We start from the raw sequence: 25122 nt of genomic DNA, 5'->3' as shown, positions 1-25122 counted from the left end.
GTGAATTTCCCAGCCTCTTGATTTTACTCTAGTTCTCCAGCTTCAAACGGGGCCCTTAACCACCTAGAGTATAGCTAGAGAAATCCTGGCAGCTGGCAGAATCCCAGTGGACGTTGCAGGCATGATGGGAATGTGTGGATTCATGCAACATCTTTTATACCCCTGATGTGCCAACAGCTAGGCTTGTGGGTGGGAATACTGCAATGAACAGAATGGGGAAGGCCCAGCCATGACCATGAGCTCACCGTTCAGGGGTAAAGGCACTGGGCCCCAGGAAGGGATGGAATACAGGGGTCGAGGAGGAGGACTTGGGCTCTGAATCGTCCATCATGACATGGGCAGCTGTAAATAGAGAATCGCCAGTCAGAGCCGTATGCACCCCACTCTGTGGCTGACCTGGACACATCTGCTGTCCTTTTTAGAGGGTTTGTTTCTTGCCTACTTTCTAGTCCAGGAAGGACAGGTTTTCCTCCAGCTGAGAAGATGAGCAGTCAAGGAGCTCTTGTGTTTCTTAATTTAGAAAATAACTCTCCTTAAACATAGTTATCTCCTCGAATCCTAGAGCTAGAAGCAAGCTTTGGGTCCAGTTCCTTGCTCCTAAAAAGGCGAAGTTTACAACTAACTCGACCCACCTTTGGCAGTCTTTTGCTGTCTGAGAATCTTTTCCTTCTTTCCATTACTCATCATTCCAATCACTCAAGCCCTCTTCGTCTGTAATTAAAATCCGCGTGGGGTTAAGTGGGAGAGAGACATGGTGCACAAACTAGCTGTTCTGTTTTAGCTTCTTAAGGCAGAATCACCTAGAGGTTAAGAGCCTGGGCTTTAGAATTAGGTCTGGTTCAAATCCCCCCTCTGCAAGCTTCAGGAATATCTCTTTGCATGGTTATAGTGAGGAGTAGAAATAAGGTATTTAAAGTACCTGGCACATAAGAAGGAAATCAAAAAATGTGGTTTGAAAAAGATCACAGGATTTAGTGAGACTCCCAAGTTTGCTGGTTGAGGTTCAGAGCCTTTCTACTCTCCAGGTTGTCAGGAGATTTTGTCTGGAGTAATGATGTAGACCTTTCAGCAGCCTTCCTCTCTGGCTTGAGATTCAGTATCAACCTCTGTCCTGCAAGGTCAGCAGCCTTCTCTTACCCTGCATCCAGGACTGCTTCTGGCTGAGTGTGGGAGGGGGCGTTGTATAGGCCAGTGGGGCCACCAGTCCAGCAGCAACAGCAGCACCTGGGAACCTGTTAAGAATGTATGTTCTCAGCCGCCCCCCTCCCATTATCTGTCTCCCAGATGGCATAAGCACTGAAGGTCACAAGCCCTACTGACTGTATCATCCACCCCAGCAAGGGGGCAGCTGGAGGGTGGCTCTCAGGGCTTGTCTAAACTCACCCAGCTGGAAGACAGAGATGGCTTTGTTTTATTTTTTGTGTTGGGGATAAAAATCTACTTTAAGCTCTGGGCTGTCCTAGGACCAGATGTCATTTATATGCCCTTTTATACCCTTATACCGGTGCCTTGGTACCTAACAGTATACTCAAGAATCATTCACTCCTTCAGGCAAAGCTTCTTACCTTTGGCCTTCTCTTAAAATATATGTAACAACTTATCAGTTCCTTCTTGTGAATTAATTTATCACATTTTTCTTTTATCTGAGGGGTCCAGGGCTGCCGGAGGACTGAGATCTGGGTCTGCTTATGAATCCAGCCTGGTAATCTGGATCCGGGCTGAGGAGATCCTGGGGCTGAGCTGCAGCTCCTTGGAAGGGCTCTGGGAAGGAGAGAGTTGCAGAGAGATCGTGGGGAGAGGAGGTGGGACTCCGGCCGATGCCAAGCTCTGTGGGTGGGTTGGGGGAACCTGCCAGAGGCTAGCAAAACAGGCAGGCCCGGGAGCAGGTCTGGGGCATGGTAGGGGCAAGGAATAAAGAGCTCTATTGTGCCGGGGAAGCTCGCAGGGCCTGAGACAGGCTGGCCGGCGGAGGGGCGTGTGTGGTGCTGGGCAAGAGACCCCGTGGTGTGTAGGGGCCAGAGAGCGGCGGGCCACCAGTCAGGCCTGGGTGTGGCGGTAAGTGCCCCGCCAGAAGACTGTGGTAACCTCAACCTCCTTGGCCTCCAGGCACAGCCTGCCACTGTGGTGGCCTCCTGTGCTGTCCCAGCCTTTGCACCCCCAAGGCAGCTTGGGGGAGGAGCTGCAGAGGGCGGTATCAGCAAACAGAAGGGGCTCTCGCACTGCTACTTTGCAGAGAAGTTCCTCAGCTGTGTTGCTTCATAGAAGCATCTCGCTGATTTTATGTATGAGGAAGCCAAAGCCCAGATTGATTTGGCGACTGGTGGTAGGTAGAGCAGGATCGAAGGGGAGGGACTGCAGGCTTGAACGTTTTGTGAGGTGGATTCTCTGAGTGCCATCTTTGGGCAGAGAGCATTGGAGCTAAGGGCTGCACCTTGGCGCCCAGCCGGAAGCATATCTTTCTCTAATCTTGGGTTCCACTGCCCCGGGGCTCCCTTCACTGAGTACCCCCTCCCTCAGGACTAGCCTTTAGAAATCTACTTGGAGACCCAGCTGGCTTGGGCAGCAGCCCTGCCTCTGCTGTCCTGAGCTAGAAGTGAAGTTAGGTGGGAAGAAGGGGCCATGGTTTCCCAGAACGTTCCTGCCTCAGGTTCCCTAAGCCCTCTTACCGTGTCATCTTGCTTTGTAGATGAGGAAGTGAAAAATCCTGTAACTCCCTGTTCCTGTGTCCTAATTGACAAGTGGGGATCAGACCCTTTGTCTTGACTGCTCATGGTCACTGTAAGTCTTGCAGGGGGTGAGAGATGTAAAGATGTTTTCAGCAACTGAAAAAGTAAAAAGCAGAGGGTGTTGCTAGATGCCTCCTCTGAGTCACAGGGGCCCTTGGAGAGGTGTCTGCAAGACACAGAAGGCCCTCCAGTGCAGGTGGGCCCTGGCCTGTTTCTAGAAGGAAGACTGTCCTAGAGTCAGACTCAGCCCTGTGCCCTAAGAGAAGGGCATGCATGAAAAGGAAGGTCTTTCCCTACAAATTAATTTCAGGAGCCATTGCTTCTTCGCATCTACAGACTCCCAGAACCCTGCCCACAACCTTAATGCTAACCCTGCTCCTCAGCCCACGTGAACCAGACAGAACTGGGCCTGGTTTTGGTATCTGATAAAACAAGACAACAGGAGAGCTCCTAGTGAAGACTGCATGCTCTGCGACCCTGGGCCAGGCACTCACACACACTGAGCTACAGTTGTCACAGCTCTAAACTTCATGCGTCCACTCAAAACACTTCTCTTGAGACCTTTCTGTTTCTAATACGTTGGGCTAGGCTGTGTGGGGTGTAAAAAGGTACATCAGACTTGGCTCCTGTGTTATCATTTAGTAGCTACATGTAGTAAATGTAAGCTTGGAGCTGATGAATTCCATGAGTGAGATGAGGTTCCTGGGGATTCGGGAGATGGCGTTGAACTGGGCTTTGAAAGATGGGCAGAATGAAAGAGAGTGAGGAAGGGCAGTGTTTGCAGCAAAGGGTCCTTCACCCATTCTGTGCTCTTGCCATGAAGTGTCTGTCATGCCTAGATCTCTCCCTGCACTGTCATGCCTCCAGGAGTTGGTCATCTGAACATCTTTGAAAACTCAGCTCAAGCGTCCCCTGCAGCCTTCCTTCCTCTGGGCTCTCACAGCACCTTGAACACCTCTCCCTTACTTCTCTGCCTTGTCGTGTGTCTGTGTGTGTGTGTGTGTGTGTTTGTGAGCCCAGGGCGTGGCTAAAGGAACGACGGGTTGTTGGCCTGCTGAAGCACAGTTCCTGGAAGGGGAAGTTGGGCTGGACAGGTGGGGGTGAGAGACCTTCGATGTGAGACCGAGGAGGAGGTCGGGGCAGTGTGTTGGATGCAGGTCTTTGGTCAGGGAGTGAGCAGATCGGAGCTGGGCAGGGACAGCCAGGGAGCCTGTGTAGCTGGTTCCAGCTCTTCAACAGCAGTATTTTTCAAATTTCTTTGATGGCAAGCCGCAAAAAGAAACCCTTAACATCTCAACCCAACGCACATTTCACAGACTAGAACTTAGCTCATGTGCAATGCACTGATGTTTACTGTTTTACTTCATCTTAAAAATGCTGGTCACCAGCCACTGGTGCCCCAGTCTGTGCTTGCTGCTGCTTCGCTGGGGGCTGTGGAAGGGTCTGGCCGTCTCTTGCAGCTGGAGTGCGGGTGCTGGGCCAGCTGGGTGCAGCCACCTGCATGTGGGGCTCTGTTCCGCCAGGGGAGGCTCTGCCTTCGGTCAGGATCTGGGAGGGCCACACAAAACTGTGGGCAGGAACTGGGCCCAGCCCTGCATTCGGAGTGTCAGGTACGGAGACTGGAGAAAACCTCATCCTGCCTGTCCTTCCTGAGTTGGGAATTGGGAGTCAGGACCTCCCTCTTGAAGCCTCAGGTGACCTCGTGAAGAGAGGGATGCAGAAGCAGCTGGCCCAGCTAGAGCTGTGGACCAGCACAGGCCTCGATTCCTGGCTTGCCCTGTCCTCAGTGCAAGGACAGGCTAAGAGGACCTGCACCTCCAGGTTGGGAGAGGGCCCCGTAGAGCAGACAGGGTGATGCGACATCCCTCTCTGCCTGCTCTGGCACCAGCTGGGTAGGGCAGTAGAAGGAAGGTTTTGGGAACTGCATCCTTCAGCTCAGCTCTGTCGCCCCCTCTTGTTTGTGGCGGTGCCTGAGGCCAACCTCTACTCCTCTCTCAGCCTCCGTTGGCCAGCTTGTTTCTGACCTGCTGAAGCCTCCTGAGTAGACACAGGAGCCAGTGAGGATCCTGGAGGCATTGGATTTGTGAGCCCCCTGCTCTGCGCTTGCCCTGGGGCCCTGCTGTTAGCTGTGGGCATCACTGTGGTGACTCCTGCAACTGGGCGGCACATCCAAACTAGATGCACGGGGAGGAAGTCTGCATGTCCTGCTTCCTGGAAGGGGTCATGAGGTAATTATCTCCTGTTCCCTGGGGAAGAAGAAGCTGGGGTTTGGAGTCCCTTCAAAGGAAGTTTTCTAATCCAGGCCTCAGGCTCGAAGTGAGTGGGTACAAACTCAGCTGCCCTTTTGGGAGTGGAGGGCCCTTCTCAGTGTCCTCCAATAAGAGGGAGTAAAGGAAAGAGCCTAGGGAAAGTGGGCAGACTTGTTTTTAGGTTATATTTGTGGCCATGATGGGGTAGACCAGGAGAAGACAGACAACCATAAAATTCCCCAGTAATGTGGATGTTGGAGAAATTTTTTTTTTCTTTTTTAAATTTATTTTTGGCTGTGTTGAGTCCTCGTTGCTGCGCACGGGCTTTCTGTAATTGTGGTGAGTGGGGGCTACTCTTCGTTGCGGTGCGCGGGCTTCTCATTGCGGTGGTTTCTCTTGTTGTGGAGCACGGGCTGTAGGTGCACGGGCTTCGGTAGTTGTGGCATGCGGGCTCAGTAGTTGTGGCGCACGGGCTTAGTTGCTCTGCAGCATGTGGGATCTTCCCGGACCAGGGCTCGAACCCGTGTCCCCTGCATTGGCAGGCAGATTCTTAACCACTGCGCCACCAGGGAAGTCCTGGGAGAAATAATAGTTCTTTTAGGTGAACTGTCCCAAGATCACGCAGCTGGAAGAGGTGGAGCCAAACCTTGAAACTTGGGTGTGTCTGAACCCCAAGCCTGCCTTCTTCCTTCCGTCTCAGGTCCTCAGTGCTGCGGACAAGGGGGGACTCAAAGGGCAGATTGCCTGAGTGGAGAGCCAAGGGTTTGAGGTGCAGGAGCCCAGGGAGAAGGCGGAAGGGTTGGGATCTGCCCAGACCAGCCCCAGGCTTGGCCAGACTTTTCCCCTGGCTTGGAAAGGTGCAGGGTGGGGAAAATTTTAGATGCTCCTTGGGGTTCATACCCCCTTAGCCTAGTTGCCTCAGGTAAGGACTGACCTTGTCTTTCTTTTCTTTTCTCTTCTCTTCCCTTTCTTTTTCTTTCTTTCATCAGATTTTGCCACCTAATTAGCCAGAGCCTTTAGTTGATCAGACTCTTTTTAAAAAATATTTATTTGGCTGCATCGGGTCTTAGTTGCAGCACACAGGCTTCCCTCTAGTTGTGGCACGTGGGCTCCAGAGCGTGTGGGCTCAGTAGTTGGGGCGTGCAGGCTTAGTTGCCCAGTGGCATGTGGGATCTTAGTTCCCCGACCAGGTATTGAACCTGCGTCCCCTGCATTGGAAGGTGGATTCTTAACCACTGGACCACCAGGGAAGTCCCTCTTTCCTTTCTTCATGTTCTGCTATTCTACTTGGCCATCCAGTTGCATTCTTCCTGCCTTGTGTTCCTCTCTCCTAAGCTTTTGTTGTAGGCCCGGCTGCCAGGAGTGTCCACGGGCTCTGCTCCCCTGGGCACCCTCTGGCCGGAGAGGCTGCTGAGGTCCAGAACCAGGGAAGAAGAGACTAATGCAAGAGGAACCCTAAGCACAGTGAGTAATGATCCCAAAACGTGTACGTCAAAGGGCTCCTGAGACTCAGAAGGGAAGTGACTTGCCTGGAGGGCACCTGGATAGTGGGTGGCTGAGCTGGAATTCCAGCTCAACTCCGACCCCCAGGCCTGGACTCGTCCCACTACTTCTGGACATGCGTTTATTAGCCAGCAGAAGTGGGCAGAGAGCTGCTTCTACCCGGCTTAGTTTACACTTCAGAACACCATTTTTACGTACAGTTAAACATGGAGATGTTCAGAGCAGGTGGGGAGGTTGTCTTGTTCTCTCAGGCAAAGGAAAACATCGTGTTGCAATCCTGATCAAACTGACCTGTGCAGCTCTCCCGGCCGGTGGGGTGGGGTCGAAAGGTAGGCAGGGTGCAGGGTAGGGAGTAAGGGAGATAACCCTGACGTCCAAACAGCAGAGGAAGATGAGAAGCAGGGAGGGTACTGACGTTTCCTGAATGTCTTTATCTAGGGGCCATGCCCTCCCTTTGCACAAAATATTTCATTCTCAGGACAAGATAGGAATTGTTACCCCGTTTACAAATACGAATTGTGACCTCACTGAGAGCTTCAGTAACTCACTGCATGTCACAAAGCAAGTAACTGGGAAAGTCAGGATTCTAACTCAGGTCTCTCTGACTCCAAAGTCTGTGCTCCTTCCTCTAAACTGGTTCTGATGAAATCAGCAGACCCACAGTGCCTTTGCTGCTGAGCGAGAGCCATTTCTCAGTATCGATTCCATTATAGTGAATATCATCTTGGCAAAAACCCCCTGGACTGGCTAAGTCCCCAGCATCTAGCCTGATGCCTGGGACACAGTAGGCCCTCAATAAATGGCTGTTTGAGCTTTAACAGGAACGATGAGGAGGCAGTAGGCACAGAGGACGCTGACCCTTTGGAAGTAGATGAGGTTCTGGGTGCTGATGAGGGGGTCCCTCTGAAAGCCCCAACCTCCTCACAACACCCAACACTCTTGCAGACTGTGACCACCTTCCACTGACAACTGATGCTGCACAGGATCTTTAAGCGGTGGGGGACTGGGCTGGACTCTCCACAGGGAGAATTGCCCAGACGTCGCTGGCTCTCTGCCCTGCAAGCTCAAGATCTAAGACAGATGGTGGCCACGGACGTGGGCCCACACAATCAGCAGAATACAATGCGTAACCCTGGCACGCTGGAGCAGGAAGCCTCACCCTCGGCAGAGACTAGAACAGGGCCTCAGAGACTTGAACAAACATCTGCCCCTGCTAGTAGCGCAACATACTTCCGTGCTCCTCAGCCCTTTCGTGGCAGTCTTCTCCGCCTGGAATATGGCAAATATTGTGTCATTTTCCCCACTAAACAAAACTCTTATAGGACTGCGACTCTGCTCGTCATTGTTCCCCAGCAGCTAGCCCAGGGCTAGCCACCAGTGCTTGTTGAATGGGTGAACGAAGAAATGAGAGCATCTCTTGTGTACTGGGCGCTCAGGGCACCGTGCTGGCGGGTGGTGGACTTTCTGGACCCACGTGATTTACTGGTGATGTCAGGTAGTCAGCTTCTGCCCTGCTGGTGGGAGGAATGCCCAAACCTACTTGGGCTGGTGGGGAAGAGAGACCCAACCCTGTTCCAGAATCTGGAGGCCTCCTTGGGAGCCCTGCTTGAGTTCCCTTCCAGCGACAAGGGGACTCCTTGGTGAGAACTGTGGCCAGCGCATCCAGAGATAAGCAAGCAGATAGACGCCTGTAAGATGACTTAGAGAAGAAGCTTCCTGTGTTTTGGCTGCTCAGACAGGAAGAAAGAGAGGGCAGCTTAGCTGAAGCTGGCAAATCCTGAACCCCTTTGTAAATAATGTGAGAAAGGGTGCACCAAGAGGATGATCCTGGAGGCAGCAGCCCCAGCGTGGTCAATAACCCGCGGAGCGCTGGGACCCCAGGACATGCCACATCAAGATGTGTGCTAAAGGGCAGCGAAGGCAGTCTTAGGTCTGTCAGACCTGCCCAAGCTAGCTGTGGAGTGCCAAGGGCTTTGCTGGCCTGACTGCTAACCATTTTTTAGGGCCAAAGTGTGGATAGTAGGAATCTTCCCAGGGGACTCTAGCGGATTTTAGTGGGCGCTCACTTTGGGGTCCTGCAGCCTCTAGGTTGATATTTGCGAAGAATCTCAGCCCAGCAGGGATGGAGAGAGCTAGTGAGCATATTTGGCCCCATACCCTCATTGCAGCGATGGGGAAAGATTTACCCAAGGCAAGGGTAGTAAAAAGAAAAAACATTGAATTTGTTATTTCCAAAAATAGCACTGAGGTGGACAGTACAGGAAACAATAAAATTTATATTACAGTTTCATAGTGTTTTTATTTGATTACTCGTGGTGGGAGAATGTGAATCTTCTTCGCATTAGGGTCTCTAAATGTCGCAGGCCGGCTCTGAGCCCAGACATCCCAAGTAACTTTTTCAAGGTCGCTCAAGGAATCAGAGGTGGGGCTAGACTCTTAACATCCTCTCAGTTCAGTGCTCTGCGCTGCAGTGACCTGTTGCATAATACGAAATAACTGTGGCTTGTCTTCTCTTTTATGAAATTTCCATTTGGTCCTTTGCGACCCGTCAGCAGTCCGGTTGCTGGTGAGAGTGATGATGTCTGTCTTTTGGGACGTCCAGTGGACGGATTTTCCCTGGGTTTCTGGATACAGCCCCATCTAGCAAAAGCACTAACCCCGCTTTGCGCCAGAGACGCAGACACGGGGGTCACGCAAATGCTAAAACAACACTTGCAAGTGTTTGCCCTCCCGCACACGGCACAGGGACCCTACCTCCCCCTCCCCCAATCTTTGCCCGGGTGGCCGAGCCCTGGGCTCCGCCCCTTCCCCATCAGACCGGGGGAGGGGTCCTCCTAGGCGCGGAGGTAGCGGACGCTTGGCGGCTGGGCTGGAGACGTGGGCAGAAAGAGGCGGGACAGAGGGGGTGCCAAGGGCCGGGGTCTGGCCGCCTGGGTCCGCCGCGCGCCACCGCCCCGCCCAGTCGGGCGGTGCAGCCCACGTCCCGCCACGCGGTGAAGTTTGCGGAAAGTTTTGCAGTTGCTTCCCCGCCCGCGCCAGCCGGGGAGTTGTGACGCAGCGTCTGGGGCTCCAGGCCCGGACAGAGAAGAGAGGGAAGGCGAGGCGGGGAGACAGGGAAGCGGAGAGCGAGAGAAAGAGTGCACGGCGGGGTCCTCCTCGACCCCGCGGATCCTTCTCTCCCGCCTCCCCTTCCTCTCCCTCTCGGCGCTGTCTCTCGGGCCCCGGCCCCGCGCCTGCCCGCTCCTCCTCCCCTTCCCCTCCCACGCTGCCCGCTTCCCTTCCCCTCTGCCCCTCAAACCCTCCTCCCGGGTTCTGCGCTCCTCCCTCCGCCCTCCCTCCGCCCGGCCTGCCTCCTTCCCTCCTCCTCCCCTCCTCGCCCCGGGAGGCATCACTTCTTCCCGACCCGGAGGAAGACGCGAGCCCCTCGCGGGCGGTCACCACAGCCCAGCGCCGGGGCCGCCACCGCGCGCCGCGCCCGTGCGCCCTCGGTCCCTGCGTCCCCTAGCGCCACGCCGCGGGCATGGGGCCCGGCCGGCCGGCTCCCGCGCCCTGGCCTCGTCACCTGCTGCGCTGCGCCCTGCTCCTCGGGGGTCTGCACGTCGGCCGCCCCGGGGCCGCCGCCGCTGCCCTCTCGGGTAAGGCGCTGCCAGCTTGGCCAACTTCGGGGGCGGGCGAGGGGAGCGCCGGGAAGCGGGCCTCTCCCGACTTTTCCCTCCTTTTTTTTTTTTTTCCCCCAGAAGTGTGTGTGTGTGTGTGCGTGTGCGTGTGTGACTGGGTTTTAAAAAATCGTCTCCGCTTTTCTGAAAGCGGGGGAGAAGGGAGGAGGAGCGCGCCTGGAGGTGGGGGGAGGATCTGAGTGGAACCAGATGTGGCGGGCGGCGGGGGAGGGGAGCCCGGGGGTCTCGAGCCGCCTCGGAGGAAGAGGGCGGGCTCCGGGAGGACCCCCGCGCCCGCCCTCTGGGACGACCCGGCGCCGGCCCTGCCCTGGGCCCGGGGACAGGCAGGGCGCGTCCGACGAAACCAGAGGAGGCTCCAGGCCGGGCTCCTTGCTTTGCTCCAGGACCGATGCATTACTGTTGTTTTTGAATTATTCGTAAGGGCTTGTTTGCCTTTCCCGGCACCTCGGGGATGTTTGTATTTTCTTTTCCACACTTGGTCTTCAAGGACAGCTTGTGGCATGCGGCATCCGCACCAGTTGAATGGAGCTCTGTGGGGCAGTTTTGTGCCATCAGGAGGATGCAGCGACAGGCTGGGCACGGTGTGCGTGTGTGTGTGTGTGTGTGTGTGTGTGTGTGTGTGGTGTAGTGTTGTGTGGGCGGCTCTGGCCAAGCTGGCACCCCTCCAGAATGGACAGATCTTGGGCGGCAAAAAAGCTGCTAAAGATGCAAATACCCAACCGACAGAAAACAAAAACCCAAAGCTGTGCATTCTTTCTGCTGGTCTTTCAAAGGATGACAGTGAATTGTGGGGACAGACAGACTCCTCACCAGGAATCCCAGAGGGAAAGGGAAAGATCTACTTCCTGGGGGGCTTGCAGGAGTCAGAGGTGGAACTGCCAGGGAGTGTGGTTATTACAGCCCCATTGCTGGGCCTATAAAGCTTGGTCTTGCTTTACGTTTCATTTGGGGAGGGGGCTGAGTGAAAGGGGACAGTCAGTGCAGCGTGTGCAGTTTTGTGCCAAGTCCAGACAGCCCCCTGGAGGATCTGGGGCCTCTAGCCACAGCCAGTGCTTGCTGGGTTGGCCTGCCCCACTGATGGCGTGACGTAGGCGACCAAGACACGTATCTGCTCGGATTGTGCCCGGATTGTGCCCGATTGTGCCGATGGGAGAAGTGGGGGCCGGGTGATGCATATTCACACCGGGCAGAGCCCCTCTGCTGAATTCCAGACCCACCCGGAACTGAATGTCAGGCAAACACAAACCAGGAAGTACCTCCCTATCCACTGCAGGTCCAGGCACCCAGGCTGTTCCCCTGCCTCCCTGCATCTTTACTCCTCTGTGAAGGCAGGCTGGGCGGGAGGGGTGGAGGAGCATGGCCATTCCAAGAGCCCCAGAGCACATTGTAAAGCCAGGCCCTGGGAGAGTTGTGGCCAGAGTGCTGACTCGGCCTTTTCCCCTATGGAGCCTTTGACAGAGGGAGCTGGAAATGCCTGGTGAGAAGCCAGGTCAGGGAGGATGCCTGGAGTGGCCCTCTGCCTCTGGGTCTCCTCCAGGCCCCCCTTGCCCTTCCTCAGGCTGTGTCCCTGGGCTTGTGTCCCCCATAGCCTCGGAGAGGCCAGTCTCCAGGGCAATGCATTGATCACCCCAGAGAAGCTTAGGTGTGGGCAGGGGTGGATGGAGGGGAGCTGGAGATGAGGGCGGGGGCGGGTTGGGGTGGGGATAGCCTGGTCTCCAGAGCAGCAGCTGAGCAAGAGGATGTTGAAATTGTTGCAGGTACTGTCCCTGCCCTGTTCCCTCTGCCCAGAATACTCCTCTTCTAGCCGAATTCTTTCCTCGTCCCCCTGTACCTGACGAATTGGGTGGTCACTGGAAAGAGTTTATCAGCACCAGGCTCCAGATGGCCCCAGGAAATGCTCGTGGGAGATAGGATTCGGCTTGGCAGGCCAGTGCTGCTGGGGTGAAACTTACCGTGGGGGTGACGTGCACGTGGTGGCTTCTTGACCACCAGTAGGGAAGAGGATGGGGCACCGCAGAGCCCCTTGGGGGCGGCAGGGCAGCAGCGCCTTCTTGGTGTGGAATGGCAGAATCCATCTTTTCTCCACCCGCCGTGGAGTACCCAGAGGGGCACCCTGCAAAGCTTGTAGCTGGAAGGCCTCTTTGTTAATTGCAGTATTGATGCATTTTTGTATCCTTCACTGCTCCGTGCTGAGCCAACTACTTGGGGAGGAGGGAAGGTACAGGGGAGGTGTAAGTTGTGTCCTTAGAGAAGCAGAAGAAACTGTGTGGGGCAAAGGGTCACCAAGGCCCTCGGGAGGGAGGCTGGGAGGGACCAGGCTTTGCAGACGCGGGGAGGGGAGCAGAGAGGGCGAGATGGGCAAGGCGGCCTGGGCTGTGCTGGGGATTCTGTGGAAGCTTGCTGGGCTGAGGTGGAGAGTTCCTCAGTGAGGTGGGGGAGAAGCTCGAGCGAAGAGGAAACTGGCCAGCTTTCCCAGAGGCCAAGGTGGGGGAGCAACTTGCTGGCTGGCGGTGGGGAGCCCTGGAGAACCCCTGGGAGCTTCTGACCAGAGGAATGAGGTGCAGATTGGAAAGAGGGTTGCTGGGAGCCCCAGGCATCAGATATCCAGGTCCAGGAGTGAGGAGACCTTGGGAGATCTTGCTGTGGGGACAGACCCTGCTGTCTAAAGGACAGGGAGGGAGGCACCCCTTTGGAAAGGCAGCAGGTACTTGCTGCTGCTGCCAGAGTCAGCCGGACAGATGGCCTGCACTTCTGGCCCAGGTCCTGGTGAGTCATGGAGTTCAGAGCTTTCTTACTGCCCCTCCACCCAGTCTTCCTTTCTCCAACCGCTTGCCTTCTGTGAGCTGCCAGGGCTGAGATAGTGCCCAGCTGAGCTGTGGTTAGTGCTGAGATCCAGCCCTCTGCTGGGTTGACCTGGACAAGTTGAGGGTGCAGGCAGGGGAGGAGGAGGCCAGGGTCTTGGTCCCCATTGTTCACAACAGGGAAATCTCATCAGTTTCCTGATGCCTGCAGGGTATGGTTGATTTGGGCCGGTGAGATGATTTCAGAAGCACCATGAAATTCTCAGAAGAGCATTCATTTGGATTCACCACTAATTTAAGCGTTAAATAGGAACCCTGTTGCACCCTTCAGAGGGATGAAGTGGTAACCGCAGTGGCTCCCATTCTTAATGCTCTGGGCGCTGTGTGGCATACCGTAGGACAAGGGCTCTTCCATCTTTCACAACCCTGGGATGTGTTATCACCCATCTCACACACTGCCGGTGAACAGACTAGCGATGTTAAGTCGTTTGCGCAAGAACACACGGCTAGAAAGAGGTGAAAGCGAGATTCGAACCCAGGTGTGGCTACTGAGCCTGAGCACTTAGGTACCAGACCACGCTGCGTCTCTGTAAAATGAACTTTGCCGGAGTGTGTGTTAGGGAAGGCTGGAAAATTCTACTTTAGGGGCTTTCCCCCAAAGCTCCAAGTCCTCTAGGACATCCTCTCAATGTGTCCTCCTGAGAGGAACCCCGGGAAGGGGGTAGAGTGGGCGGCCCTCTGTTACACCCCAGCTGTCTGGGTGCTTGTCTCTTCCCCAGCCCCAGGGCCCCCAGACGCAGGGATGGAGCCCCAGATGCAGGGACGGAGCCCCCCCTCAGTATCCTCGGGGGTCTGAGGTGCCTGCTCCTGAGGGACTGAAGGGGCCCGATGGAGGAGGACCCCGCTTCCCTCCGGTCAGGGATTTCATATTTGTTCATCCAGTCAGTAGGAGGATGTTTACCGAGCCTGCGCAGTGCTGCGGGAAGGAGTGACTGCGGCCTGTTCTTGTGAGCCCACCTCCCCTGCACCTCCTGTGGGGGTCCCTGGACTTGGAGGGCCTGGGCATTGCTGACAGGAAGTGTCCCTTCCGGTTTAGCCCTTCATGAGATGACGGGGTGCCGCTTTCCCGTGACTGGATCCTATAAATCTGGGGCGGGGCGGGGGGGCCTTTGAGCCGTGATGCAGCTCCTGGAACTCACCCCGGGCACTGCAGATCCCAGTCACGCCTCAGCTAGGGGCTGTGTCCTGAAAAGGCAGACGGAATGAAGGCTGTGTAGTGGCATCTGCGGCCTCAGCCAGCTCCAGCCTCTTAGAGGACAGATTGGGTTGGTCCCCCACCTGTGGCTCCATGTGGAACTCCAGTGGTTAGTTTCTTTCCTGCCCTTCCCCCTCTTCTTTGGACCCTCTGTCCCCTCTCCCGAGCCCCTTGACCGTGTAGACTCCTTCCATCCGGCCTGGCTGAGCCCAGGCTCTCTGCCTCTCCTCAGCTCTCCCCGCCCCACTTGAGTACCTCTGACTGTGCATCCTGCCCCCGCAAAAGCCTTGGCTCTGTTGCAGGACGATGGCTCTGAAACCTCAGCTTCTTCCCAGTCACCCAGCCCCCCACGCCTTTTCCCTGCTCTCCCCCGTAGCGTAGCGCGCCGCTCCTTCCTCCCTGAACCCTCACTGCCCCCCCCTCGCTCCAGGCCTTCGCACACACCGCTCCCTCTGCCTGGAATGCCCTTCCTCTCTTCTTGCCTGGCTGCCACTGCCCCTTCCTTCAAGACTCAGGATCCTGAGAAGGACACCGAGGGGCCCTGGTCACTGCCGCTTGGGCTCACCTGGGCTAAAGGGACACAAGCTCCCAGAGGGTGAACACGGGGATAAACCCCAGAAGGGAGGGGCTGCCTTTTTTCTCTTTTTCTTGGGGGTCACTTCTAGAAGGATATGGTGAGAAGCTGCCGTGGTGGGCTTGGAGCTCCTACAGGGAAAAACGAGAAGCCAGTTTCCCAGCCTCTCCCGACATCCTCAGAAAGTGTTTGGAACGGGAGGCGGACACAGCGCTCCCCACTGTAGACTGAGGCTGGAGGGGGCGTGGCTGGGAACGCCCCGCCTCCTCAGTCTCAGATGTAAATCGGGACAGGGTCGGTGGGGCTGTAATTAATGCCACTCGCCAGCTGCGTGACCTCGGGCAGAGGCTCCAGTTTCTTCACTTGTAAAATGGGAAAAATAAAATAACAGCCCCTCGTAGGGATATCGTAAGAAATGACAATATATGTATGAGTTACGGGGTACAGTGCTGGACACAGTCACTTCTTAACAAATAATATTAAATTATTGCTATTTTTATTATTATTAGGAAGAGAAAACATGAATATCAAGGGACTTAAACATGAAAAAGACACAATCCTCAACATACAAAGCCCTAGCTACAGCCACTTTTGTTTTTAATCAAAGTAGGTCTTTGATTACCCTTTACTGCTTGATGACATACCATAAGTGCCTAAAAGTAACCATACTTTTTCTGAAAGTAAATTTAAATCCTAAAGAAAAAAAAAATCCATCCTCACCTGTCCTTACCCCTCAGGCCCCTCAATTTACTTCCCTCCTTTTTTGCTTCTCTTCATCGTGAAGCTTCTTCAGCTAAACTTCCTTTCAGAGCTGAGTTCCCTGGTCTCTGCCCTTGCACTGCCTACCCAGCCGCCTGTCATCTTGCCTCCCCGTAACCTGCCTCCTGAGGAGCTGCCTCCCAGCAGTCCTGGTAATGAGGCTTCCTAATTACTAAATGCAGTGCCCCTTTGCAGGCCTCACCTTGTAGCATGGGTGCTGTTGATAGCCTCAGTTTTAATGATGCATGCTCGGTGGAAAACGGTCAGACCATACAGGGGTAACATGTAAAAAATCTGAGGTCCTCCCTTCCTTCCACACGCACCCTAACAGTAACCACTGTCAGTAGTTTTTTTTTTTTAATTATTATTTATTTTGTTTGTTTATTTTTGGCTGTGTTGGGTCTTCATTTCTGTGCGAGGGCTTTCTCCAGTTGCGGCAAGCGGGGGCCACTCTTCATCGCGGTGCGCGGGCCTCTCACCATCGCGGCCTCCCTTGTTGCGGAGCACAGGCTCCAGACGCGCAGGCTCAGTAGTTGTGGCTCACGGGCCCAGCCGCTCCGCGGCATGTGGGATCCTCCCAGACCAGGGCTCGAACCCGTGTTGCCTGCATCGACAGGCAGACTCTCAACCACTGCGCCGCCAGGGAAGCCCTGTCAGTAGTTTTTTAAACGGCGTAATCTTCCGTTCTTTATGCATATACACCCATATAAATACTCCTTTTACACAAACAGAACCACATTTTATACTGTATAATACAATAAATTTTATTTAATAATATTCATGGCATTTCCATTACAGGCTTCAGAGCTGTGCCATTCTTAATGGTGCTCAGTAGTTGGTAGGAAGGATGTACTGTTTTTTTTTTTCTTTAGCTGCTTCCCTATTGATGGACACTGTTTGAAAATTTTCTCTCCCTCTGGCCTCTGTGATGTGGTTTGCATCTGCAGTCTCTGCCTCCTGGCTTCCATCCTCAGTCCAGAGCCCACATTGTTGCCAGATTTGTGATCCAAAAGGGCGGATTTAATCGCCAACAGAACAGAGTTGAATTGAGAATTTGAGGCCTTCCATGGTCAGGTTCCAGCCTTTCTCTTCAAACCCTTGAGCAAGTCAAATTCAGGTGCCCTGAGTCCTGACCAGTGCGGCCCCCGCTCCCGCTTTTAGCTTGGCCAGGAGCGTCTGGCTCCGCAGGTGTGGCTCCGGGTCCCCCCTCATACCTGCAGCCTCAGCTGGAAGGAGACTTTCTCCCCAGACTCCTTCGCCATTTCATCGCTGCCGCCCGCCTGGTGGAGCCCCTTCCTCCCCTCCCAGACTGTGAGCACCTCTGGGGCAGGGCTTTGTCAACCCTGCACAGCTTCCAGCCTTGGACACTGTCATTCAGTAAATATGTATTGAACCAAACAAAAAAAGACAGGTGTTCCAAAGAGCTCCCCCCCACCAACCAGTTTTACTGAATGTAATTGACATATAACATTGTATTGAGTTTAAAGTGTACACATAATGATTTGATATCTGTACGTATTGCAAAATGATCTCCACAATGTTTAGTTAACATCTATCACCTCACATCTTTACAAAGTTTTTTTCTTGTGATGAGAATTTTGGTTGTAGTAGTGGAAAGGAAATGAGTTTGTAGTAGTAGAAAGGCAATGAGTTTCCAGAGTTTTAGATGATGTCACAATCGTGAAAAACATATGGCATTGAATTAAAATAAACAGAAAAAAAGTCCAGTGGACCAGAATACATTTCAAAAGTAGACTTAGACTGTTATAAGAACTTAACGTAAGACACACCAGAAGCAACACACTAATGGGAAAATGAATCTGTACTTGTAAATGGTATTGGACAACAGGATTATAATTTAACATTTTTAGTTTCAATTTACAGCTGATCACGAGAAAATTCAGCTGGCAAGTTGTCATGTAGACAGTGCAAAGATCACTAGAAATTAAAGAAATTAACTTTAAAAAATATGTAATTAAACTAGTAAAAATAGAAAGCCTAATCTTGGCAGAGCTGTGAAGCAACTAATATGTATGACTGGAGCACGTAAATTAGTTCAGTTTTTTAGCATTCAGTCTTTCAGACAAGACGTAAGAAGCTAGATATGTAAGCCTTCATCTCCTTTGACCTCATAATTCCACTTGGGGAATTTGTAAGGCATTAATCCCAAAGAGAAAAAAAATGTTCATAGAAGTGCTATTTATAGTAGCAAAACAAATTGGAAACCATCTAGATGCCCAACAACAAGAGCATGGCTAATCAAGATATCTTAACACGATGGACAATTTACGTAGTTCTAAATGACAAATATAGAATATAATGACACATGTAATACCAGGGACTTCCCAGGTGGTCCAGTGGTTAAGACTCTGCCCTTCCAATGCAGGGGATGCACGTTCGATCCTTGGTGGAGGAACTAAGATTCCACATGAGGTGCAGCAGTGTGGCCAAAAACAAAGAACTAATGCCAGTACATGGAAATATACGTAAGAAGGAAAGTTATCATGACCACAAGGCAATCATACAAACTAATATACACACACGGGTAATAATTAACTGAAGATGCCTGTCTGATCACTGACATGCATTTTCTCATTCATTTGGTTAACTGTTCTGTTTTCCCGAGCACTGAAAATGTGCCAGGCGTGGTATTTGATGCTGATGACACCATGGTGAACAAGCCAGTCAGGACTCCTACCTTCCTGAAGCTTATATTTGAAGAGCAACCTCTCCCCCCAGCCCCAAATGTAGAGGAACGTTCTAGAGGCAAATGTGTGCTGATTTCATTTTAGGTGCAATTTTTAAGTTTGTTAGAAGGAAGATGGAAGCAATAGACTGCTTTGAAATCTCAGACACAGGGTTGGGAACCTGTCTGACTGCAGAGAGAACAGCCCTGAGTCAGAGCAGCTTGGTCAAATAGGAATTCAATAGGAAACGGCCTTGCAGTCAGTCTTGGTCCCTGAGGGAAGGATTTTCTAACTTCATAGATGCTTAACCTCATTTCTAAGGATCTGAGGATCCTTGGTCACATTTGCTTTACCTCACTGTGTGTGTGTGTGTGTGTGTGGGGGGTGAATCTTTGAGTAGTTGTAGACGTGACATTTCACACCAGTACTTCACCATGTATCAACTAAAAACAAAGACATTCTCCTATAAAACCATAATACCATAATCACATCCAAGAAATATAACAGATACTATAGTTTTTTCTAATATGTAGTTTGTGTTTGAATTTCTCCAGTTGTCCCAATAATGTCAGCTATTGTTTAAGTCTAGGACTCAATTTGGTGTCCTGTCTCTTCAGCCTCTTTTAATCTAGAATAGTTGGCCTTCTTGTCTTTTATGACATTGGATTTTTGATGACTTCAGGCATCAAATGTTTGGTAGAGTGTCTTCAGTCTGAATTTGATTGTTTAATCATTAAATTCATGTTAAAAATTTTTGGAAAGAAAACCACAGGGGTGGGACACACATGTGTCCTTCCCATCGTATCACATTGTCAGTTTGTTCCCTTATTGGTGATGCTGACTTTGATCAATTGGTTCATGTGATGTCTACCAGATCTCTCCACTAAAAAAGTACCTTTTCTCCTTTGTATTTAGTAGATAATGTAAGGAACTATATTCTTTTTTTAAAGATTTTTTTTGATGTAGACCATTTTTAAAGTCTTTATTGAATTTGTTACAATATTGCTTCTGTTTTATGTTTTGGATTCTTGGCCGAGAGGCATGTGGGATCTTAGCTCCCCCACCAGGGATCAAACCCACAGCCCCTGCATTGGAAGGTGAAGTCTTAACCACTGGACCGCCAAGGAAGTCCCTAAACTATATTCTTTTCTTTTTTAAATAATTTTTAAAATAAATTTATTTTATTTTTTATTTATTTATTTTTTGTTGCGTTGGGTCTTCGTTGCTGCGCGCGGGCTTTCTCTAGTTGCGGCGAGCAGGGGCTACTCTTCGTTGCGGTGAGCGGCCTTCTCATTGCGGTGGCTTCTCTTGTTGCGGAGCACTGGCTCTAGGCTTGTGGGCTCAGTAGTTGTGGCTCGCGGGCTCTAGAGCGCAGGCTCAGTAGTTGTGGCGCACGGGCCCAGGTGCTCCGCAGTATGTGGGATCTTTCCGGATCAGGGCTCGAACCCGTATCCCCTCCATTGGCAGGCGTATTCTTAACCACTGCGCCACCAGGGAAGTCCCTAAACTATATTCTTAAAAAAGCCAAGTTGCTCACAGCAGTACTATTCATAATAGCCCAAAACTGAAAACTAGCCCAAAACTGAAAACTACCCAAATGCCCATCAACAATAGAATGGATAAATTATGGTGGCTCCACACAATTAAGTAGTATACAGCAATGAGAATGAGCAACTTACAACCATATGCGACAGTGTAAGGCTCACAAAAATACTGAGCCAGATGCATTCATACCATGTGATCCCATCTATATAAAACACAAAAAAGAGGGTAACACTGACCTATGCTGTTTGAAGTCAGGAGAGCAGTTACCCTTAGTGGGAGAAGTTGTAACCAGATGGAGTCACAAATAAAATTTAGAAGAACAACAAACAGGGAGGAGATGTCTGGAATATTTATGGCAAGAACCTCACATAAGCCAATGAGAAAAACACAGGAACCTCCACTAGTTTTAAGGCATCGAAGATTAGAATACATGAGCCAGTAAAGGCTGGGAACAGAATTCACAAAGAAGGAATACCAAAATATGCCTTTGGAAAATGTTTTAAATCACTAGCAATAAAGAAAAAAGGCAAGATATGCTTCGCAAAGTGCCAACAAAGATTGATGTAACAATATGGTCAATATATTATTTATAATTAAGAAAAATCTGCTTACAAGTTGAAGAGCAGTAATAGCTAGGGAATGAGTAAATGGAATGTGGTATATCACATCATGGAATAGCATACAGCCATTAAAATGGTTTTTACAAAATTAAAAGATACAGAGAAATCCTTTTTCTAAAATATTAAGTACAAAAACAAGACTCAAAAACATTTGTTTGGGTGTGCGTGTGTATGTGATATATAAATGAATGTAACTTGTATGTGAGGCATAGAGACAAGATAAAATTGGTAAAGATCACACCAAAATTTAACAGAAGTCATATGTGTCATATTCTGTTATATTATGTATTGATTATTTAACAGGGGTGATTTTTCTTTCTAGCATGTCTGTAATTTGCAGCAATGGGGTGGCAGAGGACAACTTTCTCTCTGTCCAACCAAGTGATTCCAGTGGCACCCTCCGCCCACTCCCATCACCTAACTGGTCCAAGCCTGCAGCACGTGACCCCACGGGGCCAATCAGAGTCTCGTGGGGGCGGGTCGGGCTTTTCCCAGGCGCTAAGGGAGCCCTGCAGGGTCTGGTGCAGCACGGAGGGGACAGCCTGGCTCCAGGAGGGGAGAGTGGAACCTGGGTTCAGGGTGGGTGGCACTGAGACCCAGCCTGGCCGAGACGCTGGTTACAGTTTTCCCTAGCCACTCCAGGCCTGCCCCTCTTGTTTTTTTAAAATGATGAGTTGGAGTTGGGCTTCCGCTACTTGCAGGCAAGGAGGCCTGCGTAGGAGGGTCAGCCTCAGAGCGGGGTTTCCTGAAGGCGCGCTCAGGGTGCTCAGCAGCACGAGCGGGATCGCCGGTGTAGGCACCCGCCTCAGGCTCTTTCCATTAACAGACCCTCCAACGCGAACCTCTTGATCTCGCACTTATCAGCGGAGTGTTTACGGAAGGGACAGCTGGAGAGGGTGCAAACGCTGTAATACAAGTTTGCATTTCGAGACACTAGGACACGAAATTCTGTAAGTACTAAATGGCCGTCCATACGGACAAGATTGGAATGCAAATCAAAAAGGTAGCAGTCAGGGGACAAGCTTTTGGAAGGCTTCCTCCATTTTGAAAACCTTATGACGTTTCTATATAACACAAGTGAGAGAACAAGTGAGAGAAACGGAAACTGCGTTAATGCTTACTGAGCACGTATAGTCGGCCAGGGTCAGTATTAGGCAATTCGACATGCACTGTATTTTTTTTTTATATAAATTTATTTAATTTGGCTGTGTTGGGTCTTTGTTGCGGTGCGCGGGCTTCTTCTCATTGCCGTGGCTTCTCTTGTTGCAGAGCACGGATTCTAGGCACGCGGGCTTCAGTAGTTGTGGTGCGTGGGCTCAGTGGTTGTGGCTCGTGGGCTCTAGAGCACAGGCTCAGTAGTTGTGGCTCACGGGCTTAGTTGCTCCGCGGCATGTGGGATCCTCCCGGACCAGGGCTCGAATCCGTGTCCTCTGCATTGGCAGGCGGATTCTTAACCACTGCGCCACCAGGGAAGTCCCTGTATTTTTTATTCCTCACATTCCTCTATTTCACGGATAAGGAAATTGAGCCAGATAGGCTGCAAGCCAGGATCACATACCTAGTGATTGGTGGACCAGGGCACTCAGTCCAGTTTGCTTCCCTGCATGGTCTTCTTTTATTTTGTAAACAAAGTATGCATTATAATATAATGAACATTTGCGAATCCACCACCTAATCCAAGACAGAGAACATCACAGCACTTATATGTACCTATGTGCTTCTCTTTATCTCTCTCTCTCTCTCTCTCTCTCCCTGTTCCTCCCACGCAGTCTCTATTTTGTGTTTATCCATGCCTTGCTTTAAAATTTTTTCATTCTTGGGGTATAATATAAATACAGGAAAGTGAACACACCATGTTCAGATGTTCAGCTCAATGAATTTTCACAAACTGAACACACCCATGTAACCAAGGGTCGGATCCAGCAAATAGGAACATTACCAGTATTTCAAATGCTTTTAAACATTTTTTCCATAATCTCATTAGACACGGATATTTCTTCTTCACGAATTGTCTGTTCATACATATTCTTTTTTTTTTTTTTAAATGGCATTTTTTTTTTTTAACTTTGGGTTTATTTATTTATTTATTTATGGCTGCGTTGGGTCTTCGTTTCTGTGCGAAGGCTTTCTCTAGTTGTGGCAAGTGGGGGCCACTCTTCTTCGCGGTGCGCGGGCCTCTCATTATCGCGGCCTCTCTTGTTGTGGAGCACAGGCTCCAGACGCGCAGGCTCAGTAATTGTGGCTCACGGGCCTAGTTGCTCCGCGGCATGTGGGATCTTCCCAGACCAGGGCTCGAACCCGTGTCCCCTGCACTGGCAGGCAGATTCTCAACCACTGCGCCACCAGGGAATCCCCCATACATATTCTTGAACATCGCATCTGTTCAGGTCTTAGGGGCTTAAAATTACTGGGTCTCTATATTTTTCTCATTGGCCTATATGAGCTTCTTGCCATATTTGTTAGAAATCTCTCCCCCCACCCCAAAAAACAAAAACAAAAACAAGAAAAAAAAAAAAAAAACCAAGGGACTTCCCTGGCGGTCCAGTGGTTAAGACTGCACTTCCACTGCAGGGGGCAGGGGTTCCATCCCTGGTTGGGGAACTAAGATCCTGCATGCCGCACCGCGCGGCCAACAAATAGGGGAAAAGAAAAAGAAATATCTTTCCCCTGTTTGTTGTTCATTTAAAATTGTTATTCCCTGGCGGTCCAGTGGTTAGGACTCTGGGCTTTCACTGCAGAGGGCCCTGGTTCAGTCCCTGGTCGGGGAACTAGGGTCCCTCAAGCCACGCGTTGCGGCATCTATATCTATATCTATATCTATGTCTGAAGTATCTTTTTATCCCCCCTCCTCCTCCACACACTTGGCCTTGTTAGTAAGGTTTACAAAGCCCTTTGGGGTCAGACTGAGTTCTCTCCTTCCCTGGAAGGCTACTCTTCCCCCTTTTACCCACCGGCACCTTTTCTGTTTCACTAACCCTCCCTCCCACAAGGCCCTCAGAAAGACAGTGTTACATATATATTTTTTCAGGATCAGAATACATTTTTATGATTGTAAAAAATGTTACCTATTTATAGTACACAATTCAGAAGGTAGAAAAAGTTACAAAAAAGAAAGGTTACCTAAAATTTCACCACTAAGAAACAGGCATGTTAACATTTTAAAGAATATCCTGCCAAACTGTGTCTCCCCTCCTCTCCTTTCCTTTCTCTGTATAAAACTTTACATAGATGTTTTCGTGTTGATTTGTAACATTCTTTCATATGTCAATATGTCATCAGTGTATTTCCACCCAATGCTTCCATGGCTGCGTAAGATTCCGTTGTACCGATGTCCCATAACTATCCCTTGTTGGACATTCAGGTCATATCTCTTTTTAATTTCCAAACATGTGAATTGTAGAAAATACAAAGAGAAGAAAATAAAAATCACCAGGTATCCCATAAGTCAGTGATAACCACTGTTAACACTTAGGCATGTACAGTGGTTCTGAAACTCTGGTGAGCCTCAGAATCGCCCGGGAACCTTGTTTACAATCCAAGATACTCCTTCATCTTGAGATTCTAATTCATTAGGTCTGCTGTAGGGCCTGGGCACTTGCTCTGTAAACAAGCACCCCTGGCGATTTGGACACCCAAGTTTAATAACAAGAATGCACAAAGATCTTTTCAGACTTTACTTGATTTAAAAGAAAATAGAAATAAGGTCATATTATACATCCAGTTTTTTAAAATCAGTTACAGTATGAACCTCTATTCATGTCAAAATACTCTTATAAATTGATTACTGTTGTCTGCATAGTATCCCATTGTGTGAGTGTATTTCAGTTGACACAGTCAGTGCCATATTGTTGGACATTAATTTTCCCCCAATCATTGTTGTTATAAATAATGCTGTGTAGCAAAATCTTTGCATAGATTCTTAATTATTTCTTTAAGTTAAATTCATAAGAAGTGAACTCTGGGTCAAAGGTCTGTATTTTTGAAGGCTTTTGACGCATGGTGCCGTATTCTTCTCCAGAAGGCTTGCCCCCAGGGCTGCTGTCACCACGAGCTCACTTGTGTGGGGCAGTGTGGTGAGTCATTCCATCCGTGGTCTCAACCAGTCCTGCCAACCACTCAGGGGTCAGCACCAGCACAGCTCCTGGCACATGCGAGGTGCTCAGTACTTGTTCTGTGCCGTAAACAGGAGTATTTCCTCCACTGAACAGATGAGGACACTGAAGGATGAAGAGGTCAAATGACTAGTTCAAGAGGAGGAATTCAAACCCAGCCTTGAACCCAGAGCCCAAGCTCTCTTAACCATGCTGCTGATTTTCAGTTAATATCAGAGAGGGAGGAACTGTGCTGGTTGTGGGAGCAGTACTTTTTAAAATATGGTCCTAAAAATATACTGAAGAAATCAGGAAAAGGGTGTGAAAGGGTGGGGAGAGAGAAGGGTTTGCAGGACCCTCGCAGACACTCCTTTGTAGATCAAGTCTATTGTGTCATTGGAGGTCTGAGTGATGTCGCAGTGGTGGTGATGATGGGTCTTGTGTATATATCTGACCCTTTGTAGCTTCCAGGGCAAAGCAAGTCAAACTCACTGAACACTGAGCGAGGAGTCGGGTTCTGTGGGAAATGCAGAGAGGTTTGGTTCCTTCAAAGACCTTCAGATGCCCCGTGTCTCGCTTCCCTCAGTTTTTTTTTTTTTTTAAACATATCCTTTTTTTTTTTTTTTTTTTTAAAG

General features: G+C 50.7%; 1 protein-coding gene across 3 annotated transcripts in view; it reads left to right on the top strand.

The window, feature by feature from the left end:
- Nucleotides 1–9451: 9451 nt before the first annotated feature.
- Nucleotides 9452–25122, top strand: part of MRC2 (mannose receptor C-type 2) — a 55077-nt gene continuing 39406 nt past the window's right edge. Inside the window, exon 1 of one of the 3 annotated variants that reach the window (XM_082443079.1) lies at nucleotides 9452–10113. In XM_082443079.1, coding sequence (XP_082299205.1) covers nucleotides 9999–10113 — 115 coding nt within the window. In that variant the 5' untranslated portion in view covers nucleotides 9452–9998. The remainder of the gene's footprint in view (nucleotides 10114–25122) is intronic. The other 2 variants (XM_082443078.1, XM_082443077.1) reach the window with 2 other exon arrangements.

The sequence above is a fragment of the Balaenoptera physalus genome, assembly GCF_965194825.1.
Source record: "Balaenoptera physalus genome assembly, chromosome: 20".
Classification (NCBI taxonomy): domain Eukaryota; kingdom Metazoa; phylum Chordata; class Mammalia; order Artiodactyla; family Balaenopteridae; genus Balaenoptera; species Balaenoptera physalus.
The sequence above is the reverse complement of the archived record's forward strand: the minus strand, read 5'-3'. Positions and strand labels throughout refer to the sequence as shown.